The sequence below is a fragment of the Xiphophorus couchianus genome, chromosome 3 (genome assembly GCF_001444195.1).
Source record: "Xiphophorus couchianus chromosome 3, X_couchianus-1.0, whole genome shotgun sequence".
Taxonomy (NCBI): Eukaryota; Metazoa; Chordata; class Actinopteri; order Cyprinodontiformes; family Poeciliidae; genus Xiphophorus; species Xiphophorus couchianus.
Window position 1 is genome coordinate 1,220,305 of NC_040230.1, and position 24,651 is coordinate 1,244,955.

The 24,651-nt window shown below is 44.3% G+C and overlaps 2 protein-coding genes across 10 annotated transcripts in view; one reads left to right on the forward strand and one right to left on the reverse strand.

Annotated features, from left to right (window-relative positions):
• The window catches only part of scn1ba (sodium channel, voltage-gated, type I, beta a), a 28,363-nt gene extending 16,471 nt beyond the window's left edge, over nt 1-11,892 (forward strand). For 2 of the 4 annotated variants that reach the window (XM_028010320.1, XM_028010330.1), the window contains 5 exons: nt 7,298-7,464; nt 7,953-8,190; nt 9,247-9,388; nt 9,476-9,546; nt 9,738-11,892. In XM_028010320.1, coding sequence (XP_027866121.1) covers nt 7,298-7,464; nt 7,953-8,190; nt 9,247-9,388; nt 9,476-9,542 — 614 coding nt within the window. In that variant the 3' untranslated portion in view covers nt 9,543-9,546; nt 9,738-11,892. Of the gene's footprint in view, nt 1-6,501; nt 6,805-7,297; nt 7,465-7,952; nt 8,191-9,246; nt 9,389-9,475; nt 9,547-9,737 lie in introns of those variants that run through there. The other 2 variants (XM_028010341.1, XM_028010349.1) reach the window with 2 other exon arrangements.
• gramd1a (GRAM domain containing 1A) overlaps nt 3,409-24,651 on the reverse strand; it is a 38,479-nt gene continuing 17,236 nt past the window's right edge. For 4 of the 6 annotated variants that reach the window (XM_028010267.1, XM_028010300.1, XM_028010276.1 and 1 more), the window contains 10 exons: nt 23,217-23,369; nt 22,478-22,599; nt 22,259-22,401; nt 19,823-19,926; nt 19,075-19,290; nt 18,888-18,972; nt 18,332-18,343; nt 15,029-15,136; nt 13,812-13,932; nt 12,565-13,730 (listed from right to left, as the gene is read on the reverse strand). In XM_028010267.1, the coding sequence (XP_027866068.1) occupies nt 13,635-13,730; nt 13,812-13,932; nt 15,029-15,136; nt 18,332-18,343; nt 18,888-18,972; nt 19,075-19,290; nt 19,823-19,926; nt 22,259-22,401; nt 22,478-22,599; nt 23,217-23,369 (1,160 nt within the window). In that variant the 3' untranslated portion in view covers nt 12,565-13,634. Of the gene's footprint in view, nt 6,496-12,564; nt 13,731-13,811; nt 13,933-15,028; nt 15,137-18,331; nt 18,344-18,887; nt 18,973-19,074; nt 19,291-19,822; nt 19,927-22,258; nt 22,402-22,477; nt 22,600-23,216; nt 23,370-24,651 lie in introns of those variants that run through there. The other 2 variants (XR_003594585.1, XM_028010289.1) reach the window with 2 other exon arrangements.

The following is a 24,651-nucleotide window of genomic DNA, read 5'->3' on the forward strand; positions in this document are numbered from 1 at the left end:
CTAGGTTGCTGTTTCTTCTCAGGCACCAACCCGCTGTGTGGGATGTGGGATCGCCGCAGAGTCCTATGGATTCATATGGGTTGCATCGTCCTCCCGCTGGTGTCACCGTTGCGTGAGCAGCCGTATCACCGATGTAACGGCAATTCTCTGCGCCACAGGGCAAGGAGATTTGCCTTACATAGCGGCCTCCACATCTCGATCCCTGGAACGGGTGCACAAAATAGTGTGGACCTCTGCCTTTGGCCAAGAAGACGACGACCTTATAACATCTCCAATGCACACGGGACTCCTGCTGCCCGTGATCCAGAAATTATGGGAGCACCAGCTTACTCGACAATGCCTGCCAACTCTACACCTTCTCGATGGACGAGTTGTGGCAGTGGGCGAGTACCTTCCACCAGCGTGTCCCGTGTCGCCGGATATGTTTATCGATGTCGGATGCCAAACCAGCAGTGCGACTCACAGAAAAGGTACCCAAACTGAGATTCTCAGTTCATCTCACCACGCGTGCCAGACAGAAGACACCCTCTTCGTGTCATCTCCTTCACCGGATCCGCCTTCAACCGATATGGATTTTCAGGATCTGCTGACTGAGTTGGAGGGCTTCTGTGACAACCCACCGACACTGCCAGACTCTGAGATGGATCTGTCTTCGCTTCTGCAATTTTCCCTGGAGGACATTAGCCCTCCCGGATCAGGATCTCCACTTCCTCCACAGTTGGACGCCGAGTGCTGGATTTCTCCGCCGTCCAATCTGACGGAGTATGAGGTTGTGGATACCTGGACGCCATCATCATCTCCGGTTGCCTGCTACGAACAGGACATCTTGACTGCTGATTGCGGTGATGGACTTGACCTCTTTTGACCTCGGACTTTGTGTTTTCTGCGATGCACCGTCCGATCTCAAGGAGGGGGTGTCAAGAAAACTGGTATGTGGTTTGAGATCTATCCAGGTACACACAGAAAAAGGTGCATGAAAGCCTGAAGGAAATAAAGCAATCTTGTGTTTTGATTTATAATGATTGAGTGTTTTGATAAGGATTAAGTTGAACATGGATGAATACAATAGGTAAAATGACTGTATGTAAGTAATCACTGAATGATTCACTGAATGATTCTGAAGTGTACGAATCATGATCTGTAATAACATGACAACAATGAAATGATTAAGGTTTGATGATTTATAATAAGTGAAAGAGGTGATTAATGCTTAATGGAAATCAGCACATAGTTTTTAATATTTGACTGTGTTTAAAAGTTAATCAGAGGAAAGCACATAGGTTTTAATGTTAAAAAGAAAAAGGGAAAAAGCAGAAGGGGAACTTGTGAGTTCCTGCTGTCGCAAGCAGTTCTGAACAGATGGCCAGACGCACAGGATGGGTGGGGCAGTATGGTTGGCTAAGAACAACACGCTGAGGAAAGGACGGTACTTTCCATCCCAGCCAGCAGACAGGAGGAGCCGAAACCACGTAAACTAACACTCCCCATACACATATATGGCAGAGAACTGTATATAAGCAGACGGAAAAGGAGAAGTTCTTGTTCTTTGTCTGCGGCACCGAAGTAGAGCTAACAGAAGAAGCAGATCGAGCAGACCACACCCTGGAGCCACGGGGAAAGCTGAAGCTTCGTGCCACCAAAGGGAGACAAGTTCCAATCGTCCAACCCGGGTTCCTGATTCGATCGTCGGTCTCACCTCAACCCAAACATTGCAACAGACTTGGATAAAGGACAAAGGTCCCGGAGGGATAAAAGAGTTGGGTTTTCAAAAGCAATTGAACCCTCTCTACTTTGCTTCCATTCTAAAGAGGATTTTTTCACACAAAGGATAAAGATTCAGACCAAGGTTTTCGGACGATCCTGTTGCCAAAGATCCACCACCAACTGGGTATGAGTTGAACTCGCTTCCTAAAAAGCTATCTCAGAATCTGTGACATAGGTTAGGGAAAGAGACAGGAAGGTATGATTATACATGTTGATCTTATTACACTGCTCTTGACTTGTATACAATTGATTATTGATTTGTATGTCACATATCCCTGCTTAAGCTTGCTTAATAAATTCTTACTCTAAAATTCTAATGAGGTTGGTGGACATTGGAATTAATTGAGTCATTTAATCATTTTTTAGTTCTTTTAATAAAGGTAAAACTAAGGTACATGGTTCTAGTAAAGAGGAGGCTTCATAATTTCCTTTGGCGAGAGTAAAATAATGACCCAGGGACTTACATCCAAGTCACTAAATTTAATCTAGCCGGTTCCAAGAGCAAGTTATATTTTAGAAAGCGAGCTACCGTTAACAGGAGTGGTTATTGGAATTACGCAGCTGTGAGGGCTACTCAGCTGACTGTTTCTTAACTGAAAAGGGTCGTAACTTCTGGATTGGAGGTAGTTAGAGCTAGACGAATCGCTTTCGACACCAGTTTAAATAGATTATCTCTTATAGATCTCTTTTAAGGTAATACCCAGGTCTTAGAGATTTTCCGGACCTGTTAGACAGAGAACTGGTCAGTAGTCAGCCCCGGAGGGTTGTGATGAAGTGGGCGGGGCTAGCTATTGCAGGATAACGGACACAACAAATCCCCAAATCAGGCCACAGAGGATCGAGCTGCAACATCAACAGGCAGGAGGAGTTTCTGGTGATGTGCTGGACTCCTTTTGTTATCCAACAGAACCGGTACCGGGTCTCCAGGGGTCTAAACGACCCAAAGTTCTGCTCAGTCCAGCAGCTGTTTGCTCCTCTTCCTGTCAGGGCGGGACGCTCAGCTGATTCTTAGCTTTACCTCCCACTGTTTACTGTGTTGATGTAGCATTTTAGCACTAGCAAACGTCCAGTTGGGTTAGCATGCTAGCATTAGCGGTGTGGTTAGCGCTCTAGCTTAGCGCAGCTAACTTTTCAGTGATGTGCATGATGTCTTTAAGGCTCTAACATCTTTCCTCTGTCCCAGAAGAGGATCCAAACCATGATACCGCCTCCTGTTCTGACCCGCAGAACCTTTTTTAAAAGGCAGTTTGACCCAAAAGCTGGTCGGAACCGGTTCCTTACATCCTTCAGAATGAGTCGCTGCAGTTTTACAGCTGGTGTCTCAAACAGGAAGCTGTTGACTGACGCTCTTCATCGGAGTCATCGCTCAGCCAAACGGGTCGGATGTGATTTCGCCGCTTGGCTCCGTCTGGCAGCTGAGTCCAGACGGGACGGAGTTCGGTTCTGATTCTGTTTGAAGCTCCGGGTTTCCTCCACGGGTCTGTCCCAGACAGAAGAATCTGGAGCGAGATAATTCTCTATGACCTGATTACACACACACACACACACACACACAGACACACACACACACACGCTGACTGTTGGCGCTGCAGGAATCTTCTAGAACTTCCTCCTGACTTTAGTTTTTCTTCTGTTCTGGTTTCATTTCTCCTTCATTTTGCAGTTAAAACAAAGAATTACCATAAAATCTACGTTTTTTCTCCGTTTCTCACTAAAAGTTATTTTTCTCACCAAAACAAAAATGATTGTTGGAACAAAAACAAAGTAAAGATTTTAATAAAAATCATTATTTCAAAAAGTGAAACTTTTCAGTTAAAAATAACAAACGAAGACGAAGCAGCAGAGGAAGATGACAGATGGACCGAGAAGGACAGGAAGTGCTGCAGCTTCGTCAGTGTTGGTGATGCATGGCTGCACAGTGTGTGTGTGTGTGTGTGTGTGTGTTTCTCATTCGTGAGAAACGTCAGGACGGACAGACTGTCCCAATCTGAGGAACGGGATTTGGGGGGACAGAGGACCCCATTGTTCATCTTCTACTGAAAAGTATTTTCGCTCTTTTGGATTCAAAGGATCCAGTGTGGACACACACACTGAACCAGAACCAGAACCGGGCCTTTTGTGTCGCCAGCAGCTGCAGAGTTTGTCCTTTTCTGCAGCTGGAGGACGTTTCAGTCCTCAGAGACAAACAGCTGCTGATGTGACGGATTAAAACCAGCAGCAACAAAATCCTAATCTGCTGCTTCTGCATAATCCCAGACGTCAGAGTCCAGCTTGCAGGCCGGATTCCTGCTGCTGGACTGGGTCAGCGTCCTTCCTGATGTGATGACTCTGCTCTCCTTCCTGTCGCTCTGCATCTTCGTTTCTCTCCGCTCCGTCTTTTCTCTGCCTCCTGCTGCTCTGGTGGGTCCGAATCGCTCAGCGTTACGGAACCAACCCAACGGAACCAACCCAACGGAACCAGCCCAACGGAACCAACCCGACAGAACCAACCCAACGGAACCAACCCAACAAATCACTGGAACAAGAAAATACCAGAAACAGTCAAAATTCTCCGTCCACAGCGGCGGCCATCTTGGATTGAGTCGGAGAATCTGAACCGAACTCTGAACTCCCGTTTAAAAAACGTGTTTGAACTTTTATTATCCAGCCTCATTTTACTGCAGTGGAGACCAAAAGTTTACATACACCAGGGAAAAGAATCATGCAGCTTTTTAATGTGGCTGTCTGAAGTTAACTCAGAGCAAACGTCTCTTGTTCCAGGTCAGCAAGAATCACCAGGGTTATTTCTATGTGCCAAAAGACAGAAATGATCTGTTATTGATTGTTTAAAATCTTTAAGGTCAAAAGTTTTCATACATTTCCTCAGGATCAGGACAGCCGTCTTTAAAACTTTGTGGCGGACATCGTCCATCTGCAGCTTTAACTTCCTGGATCTGGATCTGGATCTGGAGCTCGTCTCCTTCCTGAGTGTGACGGTTTCCCATCCTCTCTTTAATGTCATGAAATTGTTTGAACAGATGACGGCGGCGCCTCCCGGCGTCAGCGGATCATCGCAGGATGAACCAGAATCACGCAGCTCCTGATTCTCTTCCTGATTTCTGCTGTTTCTGAAAGGAAAATTGTCTTTAAGAATTTCATGTTGAGGACAAACAGCAGCAGAGGAGATTCATGCAAAGCAGCGGCTCCGCCTCAGGCGCACACACACACACACACACACACACACACCAGCAGACCCCTGATAAACTCCAGCAGACGATGCTGACCTTCAGTTTCTGCTCTGATGTTCTTTTTACTTCCTAAATGAGTCACTTAAATGATTTATTTCCTCTGCTGCTTTTATTTCTCGGGGATGGGGAGTCGTGAGATTTTACACCTGTGACCTCTCTGACCTCCAGATTTGAAGCTTTTTGCTGCTCTCGCTTTGTGACAGCTTCCTGTTGAGCCTGATGAATCCTGCAGCCAAACTCCAGTTTTTTCCCGTGTTTGCCGCAGAGCGTCGTGAATAATCTGCGTTTTGGTACCGGTGGCCAGCTGCTGTCTGTGTCTCTGCCGTGAAGTGATGAATGTCTTTGGTCGACCTCCGGCAGCTGGAGCTGCAGCCTGTAATTAACACCAACAATCCTGACAGGCGAAGGAGATGATTGCAGCAGAGATGAAGCTGAAGCACCAGCAGTAGCTGCTTCCTGTGGAAGCAGGAAGTATTTATAGATGCACCTTTTGCCTCCGGTCTGTTCGGCTGCGGATCTGACAGGCAGATAACCTGAAAACCGGAGAATCTGGCCTCAGATCAGCCGTCGCTCCGGGTTGAAACGTGAACCTGTGAGCCGCAGCCGAACTGCGCTGGACTCAAACCGGAGCAGCAGGAAGCTGCTTTGGTTTGAGTTGGAATCAGGGTTAAAGGTCAAGAATCTGATGGAGGAGGAAAGCTAACAGATACCAGCAGAATATCATGTTAAATCATTTTGCAGAGATTTTTTGCTTTGTTTTATTAGTTAAATTGTTGCATTTCTATGTTTATGTGGGATAAAGTTGTTTGCCGTTGATCAGCTGATGATCAGAAGTTGATTCGTCTCAGAAACCCGATTTCTACAAAAATCAGCCAGAATGTGGATCCATCATACAGTCTTCGTTCTGCTTGGGTCGTCTTTAAGGTCACAGACGTCTCAGACGGCCTATCCAAAGTCTTGCTGCGATATTGAACGTTCTTCATTAAGTCTTGGTTCTGTTTTAGGAAGGACTTGGATGATCAGTTGGACGGTCAACGCCAAGTTTTATTGCGATCCTGTTTGGTCTTTATCGGGTCTCAGATGGTCCGACTAAAGTCTTACTCGGGTCTCGGATCTTAAAGCTTCACAGTTTGTGGGTCAGAACCTTCTCTGATGGAGGAAATGATTTGGCTGAAATCTGTTGCGTTTCCTTCGGTGTTTCTGCAGCGCAGCAGAACTCAGCTGCAGCGATCGATGCTTCCTCACCTCACAGGCAGGAACAGGTTTAGAAACATTCGTGATGCTGCTGGTCAAATGAACAACTGATGAATAAAAACTGTCAATAAGTGAAACGGTCAGTTGGTCGATATGAAACGATGATGAATAAACAGTTTTCTATATAATTTTGCTCCTAATATTCTCTTTTCCTCCTTTTCCTCTGCAGCTAACCTTTGACCTCTTCTTGTTCTCTCCCCTCATCTCCATCTTGCGATCGTTTTCCTGTCTGTCCTCCATCGTTCTTCCCCTTCATGCTCCTCTGCTCTTCAACAGCCTGAGATTTAAACCAAACACATTTAAAGGTTTTATCAGCGTTGATCTGATCTGGAGTTTGTTTCCTGTCTCCCCTCCCCCCCCCTCCATCTCGTTATTTAAAATGAAAACCTCCCATTCCCTGCCCCCCATGCCCCGCCCCCCATACCCCTCATGCCCCGCCCCCCATGCCCCGCCCCCTGAGGTGAAAGTTCAGGGTAGCACATCTTTGGTTGAGAGCGCTGCTGAGGCCTCAGTGGAAACTGCGAGATGCAGTTTGAGACAGAAACGTTTGGAGCTCCAGGTGTGTTACTTTGGCCGATGACGAGTTTGTGTCATGATAATAATGATAATAATGATAATAATTGGCATATATAGACTCTCGCCTCTATATATGATGTTGGCTCCGGTTGGGAACTGACAGGATGCAGAACAACCGTCTAACTGCAACCTTTTATTTCCTCTCAGTTTCACATTTTGAAGAGAAAATTTCAGCAAAACTGAAATCCAAATTTATGGAATCGCCAAAGTGAAGCGATGAGCGGAAATAAAAACAATGCAAGAAAAAAAGAACCAAAAAGATAAAAAGTCACGCATGTGTTGAGGAAGCACGCAAAACTACAGCTACAGTAGCTCCTGCTGTTTTCTGAAGTACTGAGAGTTTGCCTGCGAGTACTGAGAGAAAACGCCGCGGCTCCTCCTGGAGCCCCACGGCCGCCCGCGGCTCTCCTCTCTGACCTCTGACCTGCGACCCAGCAACCGGCAGGAACTGACAGAAACTCCTCCTCGCTCTGCAGCCGGCCTGTGCGGCGGCGCCTGCGTGGAGGTGGACTCGGACACGGAGGCCGTGGCCAACGAGGGCTTCAAGCTGGGCTGCATCTCCTGCAAGATGAGAGCCGAGGTGCCGGCCAAAGCCGTGGTCACCTGGTTCTTCAGGAGCTCCGACGACCAAGACTTCTCTCCGGTAAGGATTCACAAATCATCACTCTGCTGCTCTCACGCCGGCAGGTCAGGTGTTGTTGTCATGTCAGGCTTAACAAAAGATGACAAAGAAATGATTTTCTTCAGGGGAACAAACTGTTGCTGAGGTCAGTCAGGAATGTGACGGCTCCAGTGTTTCCAGGGTTTTTCCTGTGCAGGTTTTTATAGTTTTGTGATCAGCAGAGAAATCCTGCAGAAATGATCCACCTGCTACAGCTGGAAGCAGCATCACTGGTTCCCTCACTTCCAGGAGGTCGTCTGCAGGATTCCTGTTTGGTTTTCCAGCTGATGTTTGTTTCCTGCCTGTGGGAATCGGATGCCTTCATCAGCAGAGAGCCGAGTCTGACGGCCATCCGCTCACTGCAGGAGTCCAGACAGGAAGCCTGAGGTCCTGCAGCGGCTCGGCGTTCCTCAGGGTTGGGTTCCTTCAACGTCTCACGGCTCCCGTCTCTCCTCTGCTTCCTGTTTCAGCTCTATGAGTACGAAGAGAAAAGAGGCGACATTCTCGACTCGCGTTTCGAGGAGCGTCTGGACTGGAACGGCAGCAAAAACACGGAGGACCTGCAGGACGGATCCATCTACATCCTGAACGTGACCTTCAACGACACGGGGACCTACACGTGCACCTTCAAGAGAACCCTCATTTACACCAACTATAACTTTGAGAACAGCACCACCAAGCTGATCCACCTCCACGTGGTTCCAAAACGTAAGAACCGGGTCGACGGGAATCTTTCTGCTCCTCTGCTGCAGAGTTACAACAAAAATCTGTTAAACAAAAATAGGGCTTCATTTTTCAGTCATATCTTCACCATCTTATTCATTCGTTCATTAATATCACAGTTTAGTTAGCAAACTAAATATTTAGTTTGAATCCAATTATTTAGCTTCAGATCTGTAAACGGAACGATTAGCTTCAGTTTACAGATCAATATATTTTCATATTTATATTGTGATGCCCAGCTTTTACTTTTGAAAATCTACTTCTGCTTATCAGCAAACAAATTTTAATATTATCTAAATATTTAGCTCAATATTTTAGTTTTGAGCTAAATATTAAACATGCTAAATAGTTTGTTTAACTAAAAACTTAATATTTATTTAGAAACTCTGAGGTTTGAATAAATAACATGAATTTCTTCCTGTTTTCTCTCCTCTGACTTTATGAGTAACTGAGCTTTTTATGTTCACTTTTCGTTTCGAGGTGGACAGAAAAACTGCAGCCTGGTCATTTTTCTCACTTCCTGACGACGTTTAAGGAAAAATAAAAGGAAAACTGAGTCAAGATCGTTGTCTTTTTTTAAAGCTTTTTCTATCAGAGAGGTTTGATGGAAACATGAAATCTGCTTCTCAGGTTTCGTGTCTGATTGTTGGCAGTAATCTGATCCCGCTGAACGCTGCTGCAGCTGCAGCAGCTCATGCAAACGCTGCTGCAGTCGGTTTGTTTGCTGAGCTGCTTTTCAAACAAACTCATCTCATGTTTGCTTTCAGTCACACCTTTATAACGTATTTCTACTTTTATTAAATGTTTGTGTTGGAAACGAGCCTAAAAACATCCATTCATACGACATGAAGCTGCAGCCGATCATGAAAAGAAGCTTTTAGTGGAATTTATTTAGGATTTCAGTCAGAAACCAGAGAAGTGAGCGGAGAACACGGCCTACCTGCTGGTCTGCAGCTGTTCCCACTGCGCAAACGACTGGAGGTCACTGGGTTTCCGTAGCAACCACTGGCTGTTATCTGTGTTCCCTGTGTGTCGCCGTAGTAACCAGAAGCATGGCGTCCATCCTGTCTGAGGTCATGATGTACGTCTCCATCATCGGGCTTCAGTTCTGGCTGGTGGTGGAGATGATCTACTGCTACAGGAAGATCTCAGCGGCCGGAGAGGAGGCGCTGAGGGAGACCGAGTGAGTGATCCAGACCCGGATCGGGACCAGGATCTGGATCAGGATCCGGATCCAGATCTGTTTCAGTCCGTCTCTCTGTCCCTGCAGGGCCGAGTATTTAGCCGTCGCTTCAGAGAGTAAAGAAAACTGCGGCGCCGTCCAGGAGGCAGAATGACCCGGTACGTCTAACAGGCTTCATGTTTGACTTTTCTTCCAGGTTTTTCCACCAATGTAGTTCCATACCAGCACAATCAGAAAGCTCCACTGGTTTCTGATTTTATTTGTGTTTCTTCATCTTTTCTGCAGCCAAAACAAATGAAGTGAAATGTTTCTGAGCTGCAACTTTTCTTCTGTTTGCTTTAAATTCCAGGTTGATGGAGAGTCCAAGGCGACGTCCCTGAGGAACTCCGCCTGCCTCTCGTCTCTCCTCGTGATGAAAACCATGGAAGCCATGAGCGCCGGCAGGACTCAGAGAAGACGAGAGCGGAGCCGCTGTAAATACGCTTCAACTCCAGACCGCCTCCCACTGCATGCTGACCAACAGCCAGTCCTTCCTCCTCAGGTCTAACTCACCGTTTGCATTTAAAGATGACATTTTAAAAAGAAAAACGGCAACAAATGAGTCTAAAAAATTCCTTTAAGAACTGCAGCAGCTCACTGCCAACTGTTAAAGTAGCTGAAGTTTTTCCTCGTTTGGATTTTTTCTTCCAAAACCTGCAGAAAAAGAGAAAAACAAACATTATTCATCATCAGTCATGTATCAAAACAAAACTGGCGTCATGTTTCACGCCTCTGCATGTTGTTTAATCAGAGACTCAACAGCGCTGCAGCAGCGCCACCCAGTGGACCAAAAGAGAAACGACACGTTTCACCTGGATGCTCAGAGGTTTACTTATCAAATGAATCAATAAATTAAAGTCCAGGGGCCTCAGTCTTCACATATCACAGCTGAATATTCTGCAGAATATCAAACTGTGGACATTCTGTCAGTAACCTGCATTATTACAGCTGAAACATTTTAATTGTGAATGTTTACTAACCTGGACCTGGAGGAAAACGGGCCGATGTGGGATCTGCTGCTCTGGCAGCGAGGAGATGAAGCCATGAAGAGTTTAACATCCAGCAGACTCAGGTCTTCCTCCATGCAACTCTGGGACCAAATTAGGCTTAAAATGATCTATTAAAAGGTGCTTTGACCAGTAAAAAGTCGGTAAATATTCAAATATACCTTGCAGTCGGCATATTTGGACAGTTTTTAGTCTTTTTTCCACTGCATGACTCCAGAAGTGCTTTAAGAAGTGAACTCACAGCCGATTTCTGCCTTCCACCGATTATAATCTGTAATCAACCGTTAGAGTAAAATAACTCCAAGCTCCAGCTGAAGCCCCACGCTGCTGCAGCTCCTGAAGTTTATTTCTAATATATTAATGAAGTGAACTGAATGTCCAGCGTCTTTCTGAGCAGAATCAGAACTAAAACCCTGCAGAACATTTACATTCAGTCCAAAAGTTTCAACTTAACGAAGGAATAACTTACATTTTATTTAATGTTGATTTGTTTGTAACCGACAGAAAACTGAAGCAGATCAAACCAAATCTGTCTGAAAAAAGACAGAAAATCTGAATTTTTCACATTTAAATCTCAAATTTCCCTTTTTTTAAACACGTCTGCTAATCAGTTTTTCTTCCTATTTCAATTTGACTGAATTGAACTGGAAATCTGCTGGTGGTTCTGTAGACGGATTCCCATGAGACCAGAACCGGTCAGGAGTTCTGTGAGCTCACAGAGCGACAATCAGACCCAGAAACGCAGAAAACAGGAAGTTTAGGCGCAGAGCCGAGAAGGAAGCTGCAGCTCAAAGCGAGACTTCCTGAGTTTCACCTGCAGTCTCACTGCCGTGTGAAGCCTGGTTTTCAGGTTGGATAAAGTTCTGGCACTTAAAGGCTTCTGTAGAAATTGACTTGATCTTCCTGTTAAAACTTTCTCCACCAGCAGCATTTTAATCCAGATTAGGTGAAATCTGGAAAAGGGGGCGGAGTCTAATTGGGTTATTTTAGAAGTAATCAGTGATCATTTGTTGTTATGCATGAGATTGTTACTATGGTTACACAGCAATTGGATAATCCAGATTATTTGCACTTTTACAAAGTAAAACTTTCCAATTTCAAATCTGATATCTAAATTAAAATCTCTTCATGTACGCGCGCTGAAACAGTTCTATTTTTAATACAAATTTTAAAATGTAGAGTTTTGTGACGTGGGGCCAGCTTATGCCTCGGGCCGGCTCTGCTAGCTTTCCATTTTTGAAACTTGAGCTCCAGCAGCTTCTTCCTGCCTCCAGTGAACACGAGGGGGCAGCAGAGCGCTGCTCCTCTAACAGAACACCAAGCTGGACAGAACCCGGCTAAGCTGCTCCGCTTCCGGTTCTGCTGCATGGAAACAAGAAAACCGCAGATTGGCTGCATGTGTCGCCATGGAAACGTCAGTCCCAACAATAAAAACATAAATAAAAGTTTCTCAGTCGGGTTCTGAGTCGTTCTTTGGGTCTGAATGTGTTTGTGAAGAAGAAAGGATCAAAAACCAACCATCAGCTGGTTCGGTTCTGAAAACCGAACAGAACCAAGAGAAAACCCGGGGAATAAAAACCGACGGAGCCGAAATGGAAAATATTTATGGATCTTCTGAAGATGAATGTGACAGAAAATCTGAAATATCAGGAAAAAATACATTTTTACTTTGGAGACTTTATAATTTTGGTTTTCAACGCACAAACATGAACGCAGATCAAATTAAACGTTTTAATTAGAGGTTATGAAAAATTTGTACATTTGGTTATTTTTTAGGATACAAAATAAAATAAAATATTTTCTATAAATGACAAATTCAGATGTTTAAACAAACTAATATTGTAAAATATCTAAAAATGAGAGAATTAGTTTTACTATTTAAACATTAAATTTGTGCAAATTCAGAAAAGAATCTAAACTATTAAATTATATTAATTCTATTTGTAATGTGTTTGCAAAATTTTAGGATTTAATTGACATTTAACATTCTTAAATAGTTTTAAGGACATAAATGTATTAAGGGATTAATTTTCTCAGCTTCATATTCATGATTGAAACAATCTTAAAATATCAAACTGGAAGTTTATATTTGCTTTTTTAGTATTCCACAGCAAAATAAAAACATTAACATTTATTAATTAAAATTTTTTTTTATTATTTCTAAACATTTAATTGATATTTTTCAAGAAAACGTGAAGAAAACCCTCAGAGTTGTTGCATGTTTTAGGATTTTCATTTTTCTCCATCTTGTTTTGTACAATCACAATTTTACAGTACATTCTCTCCTCATCCTTCCATAATAAATACACCAGCCTCTCGTTTCCATGACGACCGTGCACAGCAGGGCCAACCAGCTTCTGCAGCCGCTGAAGTCGGGACAAAACCCCAAAAAGCAGAGATGAGACAGCGTTCCTCAGTGAGAGAATTAGAACAGGACGTGAAAAAGTACAAAATAATGACGAGTAAATTCAGATTAATTTCACAAAAAATAACAAAACAAAAAAAAACACTGTTTCCCTTTTTGTTCTTCCGGGCCTGAAAAGTTCTGCTTGGTCCGTTTCATTCCGACTCGGCTGAAGATTTGGACACAAAGAGAAATTTGCAAAAAGAAACAAAAACACTGAAGAGAAAAAGTAGCATGTGATAACGTAACCATGGCAACGCACTCCTCCTCATCATCACTATTATTATCATTATAATTATTATAATAAACTAGTTTTCAGAGAAACATTCGTAAAGAGCAAAAGGTTTTCATTATTGCTGAACCTCGTTCTCCTATTGGTCCAAACATCAGCAAATCAGAGCGCAGAACAGCCATCACATGACTTGTTCAAGCAGGACGAGACTTGGGAGGTAATAATAAATACTGAGGAGGTCCGTCTGCGGCCGGAACCGGTCCAGAACCGGTCCCGGTGCCACGCAGCAGGTCAGGAACCAGTCTGGAACCCGGGGGCCCGCCTGTGGCCCGGTTCTGCTCATGTACATGGAGCGGTGGGGGGAGGGGCTTATTGCTGTGGTTCTGGAAGCTTCTCATTGGTCGAAGCTAAAGGCGTCTGATGCGACTTCAAGTCAGGCAGGAGAGGGGATTGTGGGTAGTGTAGTTCATCTGTCTGTCCCACCCAGGACCGGGTTCTGATAGGAAGTGTTGGAGTCCTGGACCGGAGCGGAAGGGGTGGGGAATGCGGGTTGGAGGTCAGAGGTCAGGTCTCAGACAGGGTCTCTGTGTCAGCGGGCGGATCCGGCTCCCCGTCCGGAACCACGATGTTCCTGTGGAGTTTCTCCAGGGAATGCTTCATCTGGGGAGCAAACAGAACCGGTCAGCTGCTGCGGCTGAAAGCGGGCGGTTCTGGTTCTGTTTGGAGCAGGCGGGTTCTGACCTGGTCCAGCAGGGAGACGGAGGACTGCAGGATCTGCTGCCACTTACTGAGCTGCGCCTGGTGGAACTGCCGCTGGAGGTGCAGAACCTGGGCCCACTCGCCCGCCGTCTGGGGCAGAGGACTGACGGCACAACAGCAACAAGTCACAACGGGTCAGAGGTTCTGATCCAGTCCACAAATTCACCTCCAAAAGGTCACAACAGTCCTGACCTTTTAATGAAGGACCTAAGGCAAGCTAAGCTAGGCTAACTAAGCTAGTATAAATCAAAATATTAAAGATATAAAGAAAATATATTAAATAAATTAGACTAAACTGGAACAAACCAATTAAGCTAAAAATTTTCAATTCGCTAAGTTCTAATAAATTAACTAAGAAAGGCTAAGCTAAAGTATGCAGCTATGGACGATTATGCTAGGATAAGATTCAAAAACCAAAAATAAGCTAAGCTAACTTCATGTAAAATAATCTAACATAATCAAAGCCATACTAACTGACACTAAGCCAAATAACCAAAATTAACAAAAAAATCAATCAAAAAATAACTAAAACCCAAAAAAGTTAAGCTAAAGTAATTAAGGTTGACTAAGCTAAGCTAACTGACACTAAACTAAACAAGCTATTTTAATGTAACATCGTCTAAGTTAACATCATCGAAGCCAGTGCAGCTAAGCTACTCACGCTAAGCTAACCTATATTGAGCCAAGTTAGGTAACATAGTATAAAATAATAAAAGTTCGAATCAATCCAACTAAAGTAAGCTAACTGACATGAAGCTAATAGTTAAGCTAGCACAAGAAAAGCTAAGATAAACTATGCTAATCTTATAAAAATAAAAACACAAAGAAAAACTAATATTAAATAGTTAAATCAGAGCTAATTAGTTATGAATGTAATTACTAAGTTATGTTTAATTTTTTAAAATAAATTTGTCACATTAAAAGCAACATAACAGTTTTTTTCGCGCTCTTGAAATGAAAGGTTCATTCTTTATCTAATCAGCTGCAAACATGAAAATCCCAAAGAAAATAATTTCGCAAACTCTGGGCTCTCTAAGTCTAAATGAATCGTAGAATATTTAACAGAAAGTGTTCGGCTAATGAACTGTAAACAACTGGAAAAGTAGCTAAACTGTAAATTATGACATAATGATGATAAACAGTTCAGTGGTTGTGAAATGTCTGGAGAGCAGAACCCTGCTGGGAATCTCCTCCTTTACCTGTCGGCCACAGAGTAGGAGTGCCACCGCTCCAGTGTGTGAGCTGCTCTTTCCAGAGCGTACAGCTTGTAGAACAGCAGCATGTTGAGAGCCACCAGCACCACCAGGCTGGGGGTCAGAGAGACGGAGAGGTCAAACACACCCGGACCGGACCGCACACAGCCAGAAAACAAAACAAGATGGCGACCAGAGCAAACGGGATGGAGAGGAAACAGAAAACAGTTCAGACTCATCTGGAAAACACAACACACTCATGACATTATGGGAACAATCCACCAAAACCAGAATCATCCAAACTGCTAACAGGATTTCAGTTTTGGTTCAAAATTACTCAAAGATCTTTTTTTTCATGTCTCGGTGTGAAACATTTCAGAATCCATCAGATAATCTTTAATACTTTAATAACAGTAATTTGTTTCCTATTTAAAGGTGAAGGAATACCTGCAGAAATGCTACAACTCTGCCTCCTGTTGACGTAAACAGGAACTGCAGCTGCTCTTCACGTCATCAGATTAATTTAATATCAGTGGAAACAGCAGCTATGTGGAGGATTATGGACTCCATGATTTCAGGTTCTGAACTGAAAACAAACAGGAAGCAGTTTGCGAAACCTGCGGCGGCGCAGTACTTCCTTCAGCTGCTAGGGGGCGCCCTTTAGCTTTGAGGCTAAACTTGTTTCTGAGACCTTTAGTTATCACATCTGAACTGAAACTGTATCAAACTGAAGCCATTTTCCAGATAAACGTCATTTATTTAAACATTTACTAATATTTGTAACTTTTGTCTCTCAGCCAATAAAACCTGACAGGAAGTTCAGTGAATCATAAACCATCTATAATCTGTGTTTTAATCCAGACTTTCTCCAAGTGTTTACACATCTAACTAGGCCTGTCACGATAGCAAATTTTGCTGAGCGATTAATTGTCTCAAAAAATTATTGCGATAAACGATAATATTGTTTGAAGACCTTTTTACACTGATTTAATGGAAATGACGTAATAATGCATGCGATTTCCTGCCAAAGATAGATACACATTATTTTCAAAAGAATATTTAACACTGGAGCTGATAAACAAAATAAACAAAACAACCAAAAACAAAATTGATTCTCAGTCTCCATTAACAAAAAATGTACTTGAATAAAAACTAAACAACATAAAGCCAAAGTGGAAATAAATACTGCATTCAACCAAAAGAGTGCAGATTATGAAGTCTGTATATTATGTTGCCCTTCAGTAATAATTAGATTTAAATAGAGAAGATGGGCACATCGACTACCTGATGCAATAGTTCAGTCCAGTGACGTGCGGTCAGGGGAGGCAGGTGAGGCACTGCCTCACCAGCCATCATGGAAAGAAAGAAAATATATAATCATAAAGTAATTTAAATTGTTATATTCATCCGGTGGTTTGTACTAAAAAATACTTATTTTTCACGTAGCTTCACCAATTTCGATTTTTATTTGTTCAAAATCGCTGAATTTTCTTATTTTCCCATTGAAATGCTTGGAAGCGATGCCGGTGAGGCAGCAGCGAGCTCTGCCTCACCTTGGATTGCGCAACCCCTGGCTCTGCGCTGGCTGCTAAGCGGAGAGAGCATGTTGCTGTACGGCGTCAATAAAATGGTTTAAACAAATTTAATATGTGAACTTATTTCCAATAATTTAGCTTATGTATATAATGTACAGTGCTTTTTGTCACCAACTGTGTTTGTGTAACGTGTTTCGTGTAATGAGCGATTATAAACGGCAGAGAACAGGTTCGAGGTGAGGCAGGCAGTTCTCTTGCCTCATGGCAGGGGGCGCTCAAGATCCCAGACGTTCGTCTTGTTCACTCCTCAACTGCCGAGTAAGTGACAGCGAGCTAGGCTAAACGATTCGGGAAGCAAGTCAAGTGCAGCGATAGATTATAATAGAGATAGTGATTTTTTTTCCTCTCGCTTATCCCGACTTTCGACATGGATGACTACATTACAACACTAAAAAAGTTTTCTCAAGTGGACTTTCAATCGAAGCAGGTAAGACAGTAATAACATTTATTTTGTTTTGTTTTTTAAGGAAATGTGTGTTTTGTGAGCTACAGTTTGTATGTGTAAGGATGCAGAAGTGAAACATAACCTGTAAACTGCTGTCAATCTATGCATCTATTTGCAAATCTGATTCTGATGACGTCAGTGCCTCACCAGCTATGAACCTCACCGCACGTCACTGTAATTCACACTACAGATTTTTGCTCCTATTTTTCCCTTTACAACAATCTTAAAACGTTGGTCTTTCTAAGATTGTGTGGTGTGTTATGGTAGATCCTCGTTGCCGCTCCGATCTAAATCAGGGGTTTTCCCCGACTGGGATCTTAACGCAGCCTGTTGAATGTGACAGGCAGCCAATCAGAAAGCGCGGATTCTCCTCCGCACTTTCTGAGGGGAAATTATGGAGGGAATCCCAAACAGCTGACACAGCGCAACCCGAAGTCCAGCCGACGTGGAAACGACATTAATGTTTATTCAACATGCAAAGAATATAGAAATGACAAGAGGAGGAGTTGGAGCTAAATTGCTACCGCAGTTGATAAACCCGGTAACTTTTCAGCTGTTCTTCGTTAACGTGACGTAAACAGGTTCTAATGATTTTCATTCAGTCAGGACTTTACGCTGACACTAGCCACATGCATTGCAAGTAGATTGTAGTAAAGCATTGATTAATACCTGGTTTTAAAATTAGTTAACTGGACTTGTAGCCATTATTTGGTGCCCATTGTTGGACACCACACGGCAGGAACGAACCGATCGAACCGTTATAACTAGGATTTCTGTCGGCTAATGTGTGGTCTGTCAGGTTTTGAAAATGGGCCGACAATCGGCTGGCAGCTCTAAGATCGTGTTGTCTGCGCTGAGCTTTACACTAAGGAAATGAGGAAGGAGGGTCAGTGGAGAGCACCGGAGTTGAGCCTTTTTTCATTCGGTGTCATCAACAGAAAGAGAAAAAGGCCGGAAGAGACGATAATGCCGATAATTAAAACGAGGTCGATAGTTTTTATTTATCATACAATTAATCGATTTATCGTTTATCGCGACAGGCCTACATCTAACTATTTTATTCATCGTCTCCTTGTTTTATTAGAGCCACATAATAATAAAACGATTATGATTCTGCGTTTCAGGTTATTTGTTTGAATATTTCAGAGTTCTGGTTCTGGTTCTGCAGCCCAGTTTTCTCATTAAATGGTGGATTTTTCACATTTTGGGACATTTGTGATTCACATGGTCTCATTTATGCAGCAGAAAAGCAGAAGCTGTCATACGAACCTGATACAGATCCTACGCATGGGGGGGAGAAACAGGAAGGCTGTTAGTCCGACCCACAGAGTCAACAGCAGGGGTCAGGGGTCAGCGTGCAAGGTCAACTCGGCTTCGTCTCAGTTAGTTAAAAAATCATTGAAAAGTTGATTTAAATCAATAATTTGGTTTAAAAACGAAGAGGATCATTTATAGAGCGACAGATTACAGATAGAAACCAAATAAATTGTTTCTATGAGAAGATGAAGATTATCTCACACCAACAAAACAACTTTAATAAAACTATTTATATTTAAACATATCGGGGGAAAATTGAGTGGAAGGAAAAAGACGGTCCATGTGGACAGAGCTACAACAAACTTCAAATCTGTTTTACTGGAAAATATAAAATCTGAGAAACAGATTGTGTTTTTTTAACCAGAATCATTCAAATGAAGAGAAATAAATATTTATTTTACGTTTCTCACTGATTTTCTGACTTACTGAGACGTAGCTGAACATTCAGAGAGAATCAGAGCAGAGCTGCAAACATGCAGGACCAACGGCGACCAGAGGGGGCGCTTACATGAAGCTGACGATGAGGAGGACGGTGGAGATGCCGCCGTGCCCGCCGGCGCGCCCGCGTTCGCCCAGCTTGAGGAACGGAGAGCCTGCAGACACCAAGCAACGATTCAGCAGCAGGAAACACCGAGCCGCGCTCTGACGTCTCCCTCCGGCCACCGGGGGGCGGCAGAGGGGCAGCCTGGACTTACTGGCCTCCCTGCGGTTCCGCTCCTCCCCGACGCCTCGCTCCCCTCGATCGCCCGCCTCCACACCGCCTCCCTCCCTCTCGCTCTGCCGTCGAGAGCAGGCGCGCTTTCGCCGTCGCAGGGACGGCGGCGTCTTGGCATCGGCGCCCGCGGCGTCGCCTGTGGTTACCACGGAAACCTCGGTCTGCAGCAGCGTCTCCAGCTTGCACACTTCGCTCTCTGCATGTGGGAAGCAGGAGGAGGAAAAGTGAGAAGGAGATAAACATTCACACCCTGAGAACTTCACTAGAGTTGGGTTTGGACTTTGACTAGGCCATTCTAACCCTTAAATCTGCTTTGATATAAACAAGAAGTCGGCAACATTTTTAACCAAAAGAGCCATTTTTGCTCAGTCACTAAAAGAAATCGCTCAGAGCTGCGAGCATTAATCAGAACCACATTTGTTTCTATTTTAAGTTTCAAAATAAAGAAAAACATCAAACTTTTCCCAAAGGAGGAAATGTCTGGAAAATTATTTAACAACTAAAAAATGTGTATGTTACTTGTGATTAAATCTAAATAAATTCTTTTAGTATTGTTCTATAGTGAAACTTCAATGAAAAAACAACCTGCATTTGTTATTTTTACGTTTTAAGACATTATCTGGTTTTTATGATTTTTAAAGAAGCAGGAAAACCTCCAGCCAGTCTCATCATCATCATCATCATCATCATGAGAACAGACGACGGCTGATGGCGGCGCTGCGCCTCACCCATGTTCCTGTAGTAATCCTCAATGCCGCTCCAGGTGTTCTTCTCTATCAGTGCTTTGACTAGACTCCACGGCTGCTTCCTGTAGCAGATGTCTGAGGAAACTCTGCATGGAGGGAAACCAAGCAAAGCCGTCAGAGATGCAGCAGCCGTCGCCGCTGCAGCAGCAGCCGTCAGAGATGCAGCAGCCGCCGCCGCCGCAGCAGCCGTCAGAGATGCAGCAGCCGCCGCCACTGCAGCAGCCGTCAGAGATGCAGCAGCCGCCGCCACCGCAGCAGCCGTCAGAGATGCAGCAGCCGCCGCCACCGCAGCAGCCGTCAGAGATGCAGCAGCCGCCACAGCAGCCGTCAGAGATGCAGCAGCCGCCGCCACTGCAGCAGCCGTCAGAGATGCAGCAGCCGCCGCCACCGCAGCAGCCGTCAGAGATGCAGCAGCCGCCGCAGCAGCCGTCAGAGATGCAGCAGCCGCCGCCACTGCAGCAGCCGTCAGAGATGCAGCAGCCGCCGCCGCAGCCGTCAGAGATGCAGCAGCCGCCGCCGCAGCAGCAGCTCAGAGATGCAGCAGCCGCCGCAGCAGCCGTCAGAGATGCAGCAGCCGCCGCCGCAGCAGCAGCTCAGAGATGCAGCAGCAGCTTGGTTGATTCATGAGGACAAAAGTGGCTTTTATTCACTTTTAAACTTGAACCTTAGATTTGTCCTCACGCTTATCCATCTTATTTTAGGAATGATTAGCATAGTTCATCTTAGCTTATCTTGCTTTAGCTTCTGTGTTAGCTCAGTATCAGTTAGCTTAGCTTTGATTATGTCAGCTCACCTTATTTTACATCAACTTAGCTTAAGTAACTCAGCCAAGCTGTCTTACAGTAGTTACCCCAGCTTACTTTAGCCTGTTTTATCTTAGCTTAGTAATTTTAGCATCTTTGGGTTTATTTAGGACTAGCTCAGTTAGCTTAGCTTACGTTACATTAGACAGTAACTTTAACATTTCAGAGTTTATTCAGAAACGACTCCTAGACGTTAGCATGAGAAAGACGACAGTAAACCAGTTCAGCCGGTTGAAAATCATCAGTTAAGTCCTCAGATGGACCCAGACGGGTCAGAACCTTTCAGCCTTTTCTTCTTGTGTGAATGTTTGACATGCAGCTCGACTCCTGCTGGTTAAACCCAGACAGGCTGGCGTTAGGAGCTGCTGCCAGCGGTTAGATGCCAACATGTCTGGAGGAACGAAGCAGCTGAAATGAAAGTCATGTAACCAGGAGGCAGCAGCGGTTCTGACCCGACCCGCGCTCACTAACACAATCATTCAGTCTCTGTTCCCTTATCTAATCATGGATTGGTTTGTTATCGCAGAGCAAACAGTGATTGAGTGAGGAAACCGGCTCGACCCGGTCAGCAGGCCAACGCGGTCAGAGCAGCTCAGGAATGCAAAACAAACCAAAGTTGTTAATATTTAAATCCACAGAATTAAATCTGGATCGGAACCACAGCTTTAATATTTTCCACCAATTAAGCCTAAAAACACTCAGACAGTCATGAAGCTCCCAGATCATGACTGGAACTTTATTTTATTTCAACGAAGCGACAGCAGCTGAGCAGGAAGCGGCTCTACCAGATTAACCACCTGCTGTGGCTTCTTCTTGTTGATGTCTTTTATTTTTATTTATTTATTGGTCGTATAAAGTTTTATTAGCTCCGTTTATCGTGTTGTGGCTTAATTTGCCAGTTCAGATCTTTGAAGCGACTGAATGAGTTAAACCATCCATGCGCATGTTTTACACTAAACGAGGCTTTGTGCAACATAAATGACTTAAATATCAGTTTTTCATGTAGACAGAAATATTGAATCAATAATTTAACAATGTTGCTATGAACAACATAAAATGCAGAAGTCTGTATTTTCCAGGCACAATCAGACAATGTTACCTTCAGTTGTTATAAAAATGCTACAAATATCATAAGAAGTTTGACCTCCTGATTTAATGGCTGGAAATTGGGCCTCTGTCTCTTTAAAACCTGCTGCTCTTTCTGAAGCTCCGCCTCCAGGACGTCATCATGAAAACGTTTCTCTGTTAAACATTTTACAAACGTCTTCAGAGTGAAGTAGAACTTAAGATGTGCTCAGCAGGAGTTCAGCTGAGATGTTTGCTAATTGCTGCTGGCTAGTTTGAAGGAGCTGAATGGAGGGGGGGTGGGCTCTGAGGAGGACACTGCAGCTGAATGGTTGCCATGGAGACTATGAAAGAATGACAGTCCAGGTTTCATCCTCATCCTAACATGACTTTACATAACAGATTTCTGCTCACTGACTGAAACACGTTATTTTATCATTTTGCTAAACGTTTGTTTCTTCTTACTGTGTGTCCAAAGATAACTCTGAATTTTAAACCAAGACACCAGCTGGCGTCCCCTGCGGGTGAGGCGACCCTCATGTTGACCCACCTGAGGCGGCTCTTGTGTTTGCTGATGGAGGTCAGGCAGTATCTGTGGACGGTGTAGAAGTAGTCCTGGTAGGGGATCCCAGAGGTGATGACCTCTGAGTCCACCACGTAGCACTCGCCTCTGGAGCAGCTCTTATGCAGCGTCTGCAGGGGGAGCGGGGTTAGTTCTGCAGGGTCAGAGGTCAGCTGGACCTGGTCGCTCACAGCTGCAGAAACGAACCTGCGTCTCGACCACCGGGGCGGTTTTGGGGCCCAGCGGGTTGTTGAGGGCGATGGTGTAGCTCAGAACCCGGCTGCTGGTACCGCTGGCGCCGTCCTGCTGCCACTCGCCCACCGACAGGTCTGAGAGAGAGAGAGAGAAAATGGCAGACATCAGGGTGAAAACATGAAAACGTCCAGAAGGTAAACAGTTGATGTTCGCTATGGTTGTTTTAGATCTTTATGTGATTTAAGTTTAATGTGGTTAATCGTTTCTAAACCTGGAGAAAAGCTTTGAACTCTGAGCAGAGTTGACCTTTGACCCTCCCCATGTCATTGCTGATGTCTTTCCACCCTGGCGTTATGCTGGCACTGATCTGGAATCTCAAACTGACTGATCGGGTTTAGATGATCTGATGAGCAGGACGTTTCCTCATCACTGCTGCAGAAAACAGCAGGACAGAAACGTGTGTGTGGGTGTGTGTCAGCAGTCTGAGGAGCTCAATGAGAGCAGCAAGAAAACAAAACGCTTCAACGGTCACCGCCTCGACAGGAAAAACTGGCATTCATGTTCCACAGCGACAAGTTCACACACGCTCTGCAGAACCAGATGACTGAATAACTGAGCCGCCAGGCAGGCGGGCCGGGCCGGGCGGAGCCGCCGGGCAGGCGGAGCCGCCAGGCAGGGGGGCCGAGCCGTGCCGCCGGAGCCCGGTCTGGACCCAGACCTGGAACCGGGGTCCAGGGTGTTGCTGACCTACCGGTGAAGTGCCTCTGGGAGAACAGGTGCTGGAGGAAGTGCGTGTCTGCGGAGAACAGCAGGTCGTGCAGCTTGTCCACGCTCATCCGGACCGCCGTGTTGATGTTGAGGCGGCCGCTGAGGTTCGAACAGAACGCCTCCACCTCGCCCGACGCTGCAACACACACAGGCGGGTCGCTCACTTCCCATCAAACATTCAGCCCAAACGGCAGCCCTGACATCCGACCCAAACCGTTACTGCTGGCTTCATGGAGGGACCAACAGCAGCAGAACCGGAAGTCAAAGCTGCTTCATCAGAGAAACGATGAATCAGAAAACATCTGAAAACTAATCTGTCATTACCAGCATCATTGTTTCTGTGTTTTTCTTTTGCCTGACAAAAAATTACAATTCTGTGATTTTACTGTAGTTAGTTAAGCTGTAGTTGGAGCTAAACATTTAGTTTACAAGCTAAACATTTAGTTTACAAACTAAAATTTTGATTGTAAACTAAGTACTTAGAATAAAGCTAAATGTTTAGCTTCAAACTAAACATTTAGTTAATGGATTAAATACTATATATATATAATAATCTTGAAGTTAATATTTAGTTCAACTAAATTGTTGGCTTGCTAACTTAATATTCAGGTTCTAAATTAAATATGAAATTAACAAACCAAAAATTTTGTTGAACTAAATATTTAACTACAAGACATGCATTTAGTTCAATATTTAGTTTGATGCTAAATATTTAGCTTTAAGGTAACAAAAACTAAACTAAATAAACTTTACTAAATTCAATTCAATTAAAAACGCTTGGTTCCACCCAAAGGGAAGTTAAATTTTAAGCACATATTTTACTTATAAAATCAGAAAAGAGCCAATTGGAGGCTCCTGTATATCTGCAGTAAGTGAATAGTTAAAGTAAACCGTCTGCAGCAGAACCTCAGCACGGATCCAGGCAGCAGAACCGCTTAAAGGCCGGTGAAAATAAAAACAGTTTCCTGGGTATTTACAGACATTCAAACTCACCGCTTATTAAACCCTTACATTCCTGTAAGGTCAGCTGAGGTCAGGGATCAGTTCAGAGAAACCCTCAGGTTCTGCCGGATTCACCCAGGCAGAACCAAACAGGTTCTCCAGTCACTGCTGGGTTAAAAAAACCGCAGCGACTCAGAAAGAAACAATTTAAAGTTTGAGCTGGAAGGAAAGAGTTTGTTCATAAAACCAAAGACGAGCTGCAGACAGAAACCTTCAACCGGCTGAACTCTGAGGTTCAGTTACGGTCTGGTTCTGCATGAACTTTGTTCTTAAGGACACTGGCTTTTACATGATGACCTTGAACTAAGCACAGCTTGTTTGAATCAAATAATCGAGATATCTACTATTAATAAGAGCTTGGAGACGACACACGTTTGCTTTAAAGAGTGTGTGTGCGGATCTGGCTGCAACACACA